The sequence below is a fragment of the Harmonia axyridis genome, chromosome 3 (assembly GCF_914767665.1).
Source record: "Harmonia axyridis chromosome 3, icHarAxyr1.1, whole genome shotgun sequence".
NCBI classification, from domain to species: Eukaryota; Metazoa; Arthropoda; class Insecta; order Coleoptera; family Coccinellidae; genus Harmonia; species Harmonia axyridis.
Genome location: NC_059503.1, coordinates 20,097,779 through 20,106,874, shown reverse-complemented (window position 1 = coordinate 20,106,874; position 9,096 = coordinate 20,097,779). Strand labels below are relative to the sequence as shown.

The 9,096-nt window shown below is 29.8% G+C and overlaps 2 protein-coding genes and 1 long non-coding RNA gene across 5 annotated transcripts; 2 read left to right on the top strand and 1 right to left on the bottom strand.

Moving 5' to 3' along the window:
* The first annotated feature begins 16 nt into the window (after positions 1–16).
* On the top strand, positions 17–641 carry LOC123676312. Its single transcript, XR_006746910.1, has 2 exons — positions 17–468; positions 560–641. It is a non-coding gene; the product is annotated as an uncharacterized LOC123676312 (long non-coding RNA).
* A 1,506-nt stretch (positions 642–2,147) lies between these two features.
* On the bottom strand, positions 2,148–7,051 carry LOC123676306. The gene is made up of 6 exons (XM_045612121.1): positions 6,831–7,051; positions 6,478–6,774; positions 5,848–6,068; positions 4,630–5,224; positions 3,963–4,275; positions 2,148–3,905 (listed from the first exon to the last, which is right to left on the bottom strand). Exons 2-6 carry the CDS (start codon positions 6,756–6,758, stop codon positions 2,502–2,504), a joined length of 2,814 nt encoding a protein of 937 aa, XP_045468077.1. The 5' UTR covers positions 6,759–6,774; positions 6,831–7,051; the 3' UTR covers positions 2,148–2,501.
* Positions 7,052–7,230: 179 nt separating this feature from the next.
* On the top strand, positions 7,231–8,995 carry LOC123676310 (pyruvate dehydrogenase E1 component subunit beta, mitochondrial). 3 transcript variants are annotated; one of them, XM_045612128.1, is made up of 4 exons: positions 7,231–7,362; positions 7,420–7,726; positions 7,797–8,216; positions 8,378–8,995. In XM_045612128.1, exons 2-4 carry the CDS (start codon positions 7,444–7,446, stop codon positions 8,758–8,760), a joined length of 1,086 nt encoding a protein of 361 aa, XP_045468084.1. In that variant the 5' UTR covers positions 7,231–7,362; positions 7,420–7,443; the 3' UTR covers positions 8,761–8,995. The 3 variants fall into 3 exon arrangements, with proteins under 3 accessions (XP_045468084.1, XP_045468083.1, XP_045468081.1); XM_045612127.1 differs by having other exon boundaries at positions 7,242–7,362; positions 7,414–7,726; XM_045612125.1 differs by having other exon boundaries at positions 7,337–7,726.
* Positions 8,996–9,096: the final 101 nt, after the last annotated feature.

The window sequence follows — 9,096 nt, the reverse complement described above, 5'->3', positions numbered from 1 at the left end:
CATGTGAGCTCAAATTACTTTTTTCAATTGTATTGCTGTAATATTGTCATGATGATGGTCAACATACGTCACGAATAAGAAGATAAGGGAAAGAATATAGTCGACTTAAATGAAATTATAACCAGTACCTCCTTATAACCCCACATATAGAAATTAATTTTATTTTTTATGGTTATAACCTTAAAAATAATAAAATGAAGTACTATTTATAACATTTATATATTTTTAAACATGATTCAATATTTAAAAACTACTCGAAATATCCTCTTTTATTATGAAAGTCTGATGAAATCGACCTATCAGCTGATATTTTCTTTGCAAATATTAAAGATATAATGTCTCGAAAAAATTCTGAAGAATGTCTTCCTTGTAAAATTACCACCATTTCTGCATTAGCTGCTATAGGTGGTTACTTAATCCATCAGGGTATTAGCAAAAATATAAGGACATATTTATTTTTAGGAGCTGGTAAGTCCTTCATGTGGAAAATAATTATGAAACTTCTACATCTGTAAATGTTTCCTATTTGTTAATCAAGATATGATATAAATTGTTGCAGGTACCATTGGATTGGGAATGATAGAATTATTTAAGAATTCTGAAGGAAAAGAGAAAAAAAATCATGTTAAAAAGGAAGAATAGAAAAAATTAGGTATAGGTACCAAAAATTATATGAAATGATAAAAAACAAGGCAGTTTAACTAAGTTTAGAATAATATATAATATAATATTTAAATTGTTGAATTTCTTAATATTTTCTGTTCCTCATTACATGTTACACTATTTTTATTCTCATTTTCAGAACTGATTTATATTTTTATTAACTAATGTATTTACAACTATGCTAGTACCTGCTCCATTTATGGTCATCACTTGATTTGAGTGAGCTATTTGATTTTAAAATACTCAAACTCAAAAGTTAACATCTCTGAGAAATTCCACTTCTACTGGAATTTGATTTTTAATTCGATCAAGCAGGACATTAATTTCTCTACAATCATATATAATATGATATCTCAGAGATAATAATAGTTATTTATTATACCCAACAGGAATATCCCAATTATAGAGTAACATGTTAAAAATACGTTACATATTAATATATTTCAAATAACTTCTCTGCAAAAACCCTTCAAAATTGTGATTCACACATAACAAGTAAGCAATCCATTATCCAAATAAAAATTATTTTTTAATTTAATTGATAACATCCACACCTAGTCATCAGCATTTTTAGATATGCAGTAAAACGGTTCCCTGTTAATTGATTTTGTTTGTCTTTGGGCAAACCTATCCTTACCAGTAAAGACAACCTTCATCTCATCCATAAGGTTAGACAGATCTGCTCCAGCTATATAAGAAAAACTAATTGCAAATCATTTTCATATTATAAGGTTCACTTAATTTTCAACTTATTGCAATACTCAATCTATGTTTTTGTTACCTTTTTTATATTGAATTTTTTTATGTATCCATTTGAATATTGTAGAGCCCTGGGAATAGAAATGTTTTTTTCACTAAAAGTCAGCAAACTAACTTCATATGTATTCCCTGCAAAAAAGTCTTATCCCAATCATTTTACTTGCAAATATATTGTATCACTATTCAAACCTGATACAAATGTTTATATAATTGTTTTCAGGGCATATTTCGATGTAATTGTTGATAAATAAAATTGTTGCGATATTCAGAAAAATACTTCAGTTTTGACCTACTCCAATAAAAAATTATTTAATTTAAAAAAAAAACTATTGTTTAGAATAAAGGTGTTATTTACATTTAATTATCAAGTTATTTCGTTTGAAGTAGCTATTTTAAAAATTTTCTCAGAATTCATTTTAAAATCAGATTACATTCGCCAGAAAGAAAAGATTTATTCAAAATTCATATATTTTATTATTTATTGCAAACTTCGGAAGTTATATACATTTATAAAAAAACAATATATAAATAACTGTATTGAAGCGAATATATAGACATGATTGAAAAAAAATTTAATTCTCAAATATCAGAATATATATTTCCTAATTAAATTGAAAACAGACAAAAATATAATTGTAATTTGAAAGTTGACTTCATGTGCTTCAGAAATTTTTTTCTATTCAGGAGTGAGTATTGGAATTCGATAGATATTAAAAATACGAAACTTCATGATTAAAAATCTTGAAATTCATGAAATATATTTATATATATACACACAAATATAGAGTGGTAATAAAGATCATTCAATATGAATTTCAATAAAGCTTTACATTCTTGATGAATCTGTCAGTTTATAAATATAGATAATATTGTATATGGTACAAAATTCCATTCAATCGATAAGTCGAAGGTTTTGGTAAGATTATGAATTTATTGCTAATTTGCTTTCAACTTTATCACTTTTGTGATATAAGTAATGACTTCATAATGCTGAAAAAGTAATTATTATTAAAAATCTATATCAATAAATATATATTCATTATATGATTAAAAATATTCAACAATATTCACATCATGCACTAAATTTTTTGCACTTTATTTTTTAACATGGAAAAACTTTTGGCAACAGTAGAACCTGCCCGTATTCCTTTATGTTCAGTAACATCCTTGACGATTTTCTTCTGCCTTTTTTCGCCAATAGTTTTATCAGGTGTTTTAAAGCCATGATTCAAAACTTGGTGATCAAACCATGAAGTATTGTTATCGAAGTTCTTCGAACATTTATCACATTTTTTTTCCCACTTAAAAATATTACTACGTGGAGTTTTTCCAGGAGTAACTTCAATTAATGGAGGCTTGTAAATACCTTCCTCAATTGGCTTTCTACTATTTCCCAACTCAACATTTTCTGATGTATCAACTGAATTACATTTCTTTTCTGGCAATGTTGAATGCCTTGGTAATTGCACTGAAGTTGTGGCAGGAACTACCAATTGTTTGCTTCTAGGTAGAGGTAGAGTTTGCTTAATATTTTTAACCAACAATGAAACCTGCTTGGGATTTTTGGAAGAAAGAATCGAAGTTCTAGAATTTGATATCAATGGTTTAGTAGAAGAGCTACTAGAAACACCTTCTTTCTTTGGAAATATTTTCCCTTGGGAAATTTTTGTCAGATTTGATTTTAATATGGGTTCCTTAATATGACTTTTTTTGTGTGTATTTAAAGAGACAATGTTGGCAAACTTCTGCTGACAAATATCACAAGAAAAGGTAGATCCAAATTTCAAAATACAATCATGCCTACTCATCATGAACTTATTGATAAATTTAGATTTACACTTTTCACATTCATATTTGTATTCAAATGTCTTCCTACAAGTCGATTCACCAGAAAGCTGAGATACTTTGCTTTTCAGATTGGTTTGTGATGATTTTTCTTTACTCATACAATGTTCTGTAATAATCAGATCTCCCTCCTGATGTTCTCTATTCTTTGTTGAACTTTCAACCTCACAGGAGTTTTCTGAAATTTCTTTTAAAGATCCTGTATTTTTCTCCTTTTCTGACGACTCATTTTTCATTTCACTTTCCATTGTGATAACTTGTAAGGTAGATGTGACACTTTCAACATCACTATCTAAACGACTCATTTTAGGAGGTGAGTTTGGATAGGGATGTTTTTTTTCATCAACAGAAGTTTGATTTTTTGGGGGTCTTCCTCGCTTTTTTTTTAATCCGTTTTTTGCTTTAGGAATGCTCCTAAATTTTCCAGGTTCTAATTCTGCTGCATCAGACTCATCAGTATCGCTTATTTCAATTTCAATTAATTTATCATTTTTATTGTTTTTTCTCTTTTTTTTATTATTGCACAGAGAATTTCCTTCATCACCTGAGTCAAGAAGTTCAACATATTCTGTAACAGGAAGATATTTTTTTTCTTCAGCACTAATCGGCTCAACAAAGCCATTTGAGGATACTATCATCTAAAAAAAAAAAATTGATTTTATCTTTATAGAAAAAAAAAATTAAATCTAATATACCTCCTTGACAACAATGTTTTCATCAGGATGATTAACAGGTTTTATCTGCTGTTTTCTAGGCAGCCTCTCTTTACGTTCTGGTACCTGAGGAATAGTGGTTGAATTGATGAAATTCATGAATTGTCTAGCCTGCTTAGCCTCTTTGGTTCGCAAATATGCCTGTATTTGTTTTGTCTCTTTGGTACGAGGAGTAGCTTTGGAACATAAATTCTGACGACTATAATTATCATCTGAATAAAGAGTATCTGTTTGCTTTAGTACCTGAGGTGGTTGATTGCATTTCAATAAACTTCTTGAGCTTGGCTTGGTAAAGCTGAAAAAAATATTTTTTTGATTTTGTGCTTAATTGAAAAGAGAAACGGATTTTCCAATAGACTTTACTTATATAGAAGAATCATTTTCTTTGTCCTCGATTCAGAAGGAACAAATGTTGATGAATTGATTTCTAAATGAATTTGTTTGCAATCTATTCATATTTTTGAAAGTTAGTTTTTTAGGCATTAATATATTATTTGTAGAATTCTTTTTTGAAGGAGATCCAAATCATTTGGATTAATGAAATGCATTTTCATTGACTTATTTCTGGTACCTTCATATCAATCAAAATTATTAGAAATTACTTTATATTGATGACGATTGACAATCATAAGAAATATGTGGTACCTACCTTTCAATGTCAACAAGTGTTAAATTTTCTTTTTCAGGTAATGTCTGAACATAAACAATCTTATGGTCGGAATTGGCAAAATCTTTAAGTAAGCTCTTTTGAATTGATTTTTTCAAAATGTTGGTTTTAGGATGATCTATTGATTCTTTTAGGATGGTTTGCATGCTTTGATCATAGATACTTTTTGAATTAGATATACTATTGTCCAAAATATGATATAAATCTTCTTGTTGACTATTTTTAACCATAGAATTATCAACTACAAGATGATTACTCTCTGTTATATGATTTTCTTCTGAGTACAATTGTTGAAAATGTTTTTGTTCAATAACTTCCTCAGGTGCTTCATATTTTAAACAGTGCTGTATATCTAGGTGTTGAACAGACATAATTCTGCTTTCAGTATGATCCATTTCCACATCTCCAGAAATTTCTGTTGACTCAGAATCAACAGAAGCATATTGCATTGTATTCTGTGCTTCAATTGTAATTGTTTTCCCTTCTTCATTTTGAAGTATAGAACATTGGTCGAATAAAGTTGTTGGTTCATGTTTCATATGAAAGGAAGTTATATTTGTTGTTGGAATATTCCATTCTGTAATGACAAAAAGTATATAATTATTTAAGAAAAAATAGATTACGCTTTGAACCGAAAAACAAATGAAGTAAGTTCAGTTATTTTAGAAGAAATAACATTTTGCCAATACTATCAGAACAAAGTAAACTATTAAATAATAAGTGATTTCAAGTGAATAACCTAGTTATCACTGGTAGTTACCAACAATAACCAACTGCTTTCAAGCGCTTTTGGTGGTTGTTGATTATATCAAAGACGTCATAAATTAGCCCTTCAACATTACCGATTTGGATTGCAGATAACCACACTCTAGAGCTGGGTTAAACTTATGGTCATTAAAGAAATAAGATCAAATTTGATTGAAATAAGACTTGATGAAGTGCAGATTGAAAAATATGCAAGTCTACACAATTCTCTGTTGATGGCAAGCTCTGTTTGTGTTCATACAAAAGGATGATGTTAAAATAAAAACATAGATTATAGAACCCTGACGTACAATAATGAAAATGGTGAACCATAACCCACACTGTATTCAAGCGGAAATTGGTAATTCCTAAAGGACCAAAGCCATGGGAAAGACCAACAATAATATTAGTTATTCGCTTGAAATCGCTTAAAGATTGAGCTGACATAATTCATACCTTCTTGATCTCTATTTATATGTGGTTCAGTTACACCATGTATGTTGAAATCATTTTGTGAGTTTGTGATGAATTCCTCATTTTTCACAACAAAATTGTCGTTTAGTTGGGTAACTTCAGTAGATGCACAAATTTCTTCTGATGAAAGCACCTGTTCTTCGTCTAAGGGTAAAAATTGAATGGTTTCCAGCATAGGTACTAAGTCTCCATTAATATTTTCACTAAAAACATTCATTAAAAAGTTATAATAAAAAATGTATGGAAAATATGTTTCAGAAAAAATTGAGTTTTGAAATAAAATTATAATTTTAGAAACTACTACTTAATGGTTATGATCAGTTGGGCACTGTTTAGATTCATACTCCTGTAGGTCAGGAGTTCAACTAATAGGACAGGAAAGGAATATTCTGTTAACTGGGAACCATTCTTCGTTGGGTAAACAGTTAATAGTACTACAACTGAAATGGTAATGAGATACACTAACCAAGCCCACACAGGACACAACACAAGCCTCCTAACTTATACAAATACTAGGATTCTAAGAGACCTAACAGAGAGTTAGGATAGAAAACATTAAAGGAAAAACAAATGAAAGCAAACCCAAAAACATAAAAGTAACAATTCAAATACCTATATTGAATCTGATATTTTCGAAGATTACCATCATCATCTTGAGCTACTTGAACACCATAAATTTCATTAGTACCATCCACAGTAAAAATGAAAGGTTGATTAGTTTCTTCATTATTTTCCACGACTTTATCAGTAGTCAAAGTTACATTCATCTCTTGTAAGGATAGGTCTTGGCTCAAAACAGACAAATATTGGGTGCTGTCAGATTCATCTTCATTCGTAGTTATGTACTCAGTTATTCCATCCGATAAGTTTATACTAGGATTCGAATAATTCATGGTCTGATACAACAATCTGTAAATCGTCAATTAAAAAGATTTCTCAATCAATAAATTCATGATATAGCTAACCTTTAACTGATCCAATTCGCAATGACTAATTTCTTAACGAAATACAGGCAACTAAGAGACAAAAAACTTAATTTAACATTTAAACTGATTTCACAAACAGATTACAATAGCAACGAAAATATATATAGGTATATACATATGAAAATGCTTTGATTTTCGATTCACAAGAACAATTTTCGGTTAAAATTTGGCAGTTGACAATTATAATTTCTGAATCAAAGAACTTTACGAATCACAGATAATTCGCTTCAATCAGTTCACAGAGTAATGAACAATTAATTTTATCAGTTTTATCTAAGAATGATTATTCGGACTTTTATTTAAGAATTTTATATAATTCTAACTTTTATTCCGAATTATAAAGTAAATTTCATGCGGCCTCTTCACGCTTTCATAAATTATTCAGTTTTAATTCAATTCTGATATAAAAATTAATTATAATACATGAAACTATTTAATATCAAATGACATGACACATCCACATCATTCTGTGCCTTCTTGACTGTTATGTCCTCCAGTCACCTTCAAATTCGTGAGACAATAAAAAACTACAATATTCGAATAATTATTAATTAATTTTTAGTTGTAGATTAACAAAATATTACTACATAAAATGGCAACAATAAAATCTCTTTGTATACGAAATATAACTAATAAGATAACTAAAGGTACACGAGCCTTTTCGACTACCAAGTATGTATGTGCAAAACAGATGACAGTACGAGATGCTTTGAATTCAGCTTTAGACGAAGAACTTGAACGAGATGATAAGATATTTTTGTTAGGTGAAGAAGTAGCTCAATATGATGGGGCTTATAAAGTAAGCAGGGGTTTATGGAAGAAATATGGAGATAAAAGAGTTATTGATACTCCTATTACTGAAATGGGTTTTGCAGGTAAAATGAGTACCAAATTTTCTTCTCAAACTAGGAACTCAATGATTTTTGATTTAAACTTCTATTTAAGGTTTGGCCGTTGGTGCAGCAATGGCAGGTTTACGACCAGTGTGTGAATTTATGACCTTCAATTTTGCTATGCAAGCTATCGATCAGGTGATCAATTCAGCTGCTAAAACATTTTATATGTCGGCTGGTAGAATTAATGTTCCTATTGTGTTCAGAGGGCCAAATGGAGCAGCTGCAGGTGTAGCTGCCCAACATTCTCAATGTTTTGCTGCTTGGTATGCACACTGCCCAGGTCTCAAAGTAGTTTCCCCTTATAACTCGGAAGATGCAAAGGGTCTTCTCAAATCAGCTATAAGAGATCCTGATCCAGTAGTATTTTTAGAAAATGAAATTTTATATGGTGTTCAGTACCCTATGTCAGATGAAGCGTTATCTAAAGATTTCGTACTACCCTTAGGAAAAGCCAAGGTGGAAAGATCAGGTTAGTTGAAGGGAATATGTGAGATGTGGCTCTGAATTTTTCAATATTCAAATATATTTGAATTAAATTGCTAGAAAATACTAAGATCGGAGTGTCAAAGTAGAAATTCTATAGTTTGAGTCCTAATCTCCTTCAATATCCTCATTATATACATATTTCAGGCAAACATATAACCTTGGTAGCACATTCCAAAGCAGTAGAAACATGTTTAGAAGCTGCTAAAGAGTTATCAGGAAAGGGTATAGAAGCAGAAGTAATTAATTTGAGAAGTATCAGGCCATTAGATATAACTACCATAGCTGCCTCAGTTGCAAAGACCAACCATCTTATTAGTGTTGAACAGGGCTGGCCTACTTGTGGAGTGGGTGCTGAAATTTTAGCAAGGATAATGGAAAGTGAATCATTCTTCCACTTAGATCAACCTGCTATAAGATTAACTGGGGTAGATGTTCCAATGCCATATGCCACTGGATTAGAAGCAGCAGCCCTTCCCAGAGCTAAAGATGTTGTAGAAGCTACTAAAAAGATTTTGAAAGTGAAATAGACCTTAGATCTGAAATTGGTGCTTTTCAGTTAATACTCTATTCAATTGAAGGATTTTTTAATGAATACAATTGATACTTCACACAAAAAACTTTTCTAATTCAGATATAGCATACAAAATACGTTATTGATTTTTTAATTTATCTATGAGTTTTTTAATTTCTTTTTGTGAAAACATTTTCCAAATCATGAAAATATTTATTGTTACAATTCCAAATAAATTTATAATTGTTTTAGTCTAGTTTATTGTAAATATTGAAAAATATCTAGGGAATTACCTACCATGTCATAATAATGAGAAAAAACTAAGTTATGTATTCAAGAAAAAATGGAGAAA

What these genes read in the sequence shown, in the direction of transcription:
- LOC123676306 (XM_045612121.1), bottom strand. Translation starts at nt 6,758, where the DNA reads ATGAATTATTCGAATCCTAGTATAAACTTATCGGATGGAATAACTGAG. An exon ending in AAATATCAGATTCAATATAG is followed by an intron (nt 6,069 to 6,477) that starts GTATTTGAATTG and finishes GAATGTTTTTAG; the next exon opens with TGAAAATATTAATGGAGACT. An exon ending in ACACTTGTTGACATTGAAAG is followed by an intron (nt 4,276 to 4,629) that starts GTAGGTACCACA and finishes TATTTTTTTCAG; the next exon opens with CTTTACCAAGCCAAGCTCAA.
- LOC123676310 (XM_045612128.1), top strand. Translation starts at nt 7,444, where the DNA reads ATGGCAACAATAAAATCTCTTTGTATACGAAATATAACTAATAAGATA. An exon ending in TACTGAAATGGGTTTTGCAG is followed by an intron (nt 7,727 to 7,796) that starts GTAAAATGAGTA and finishes CTTCTATTTAAG; the next exon opens with GTTTGGCCGTTGGTGCAGCA. An exon ending in AGCCAAGGTGGAAAGATCAG is followed by an intron (nt 8,217 to 8,377) that starts GTTAGTTGAAGG and finishes TACATATTTCAG; the next exon opens with GCAAACATATAACCTTGGTA.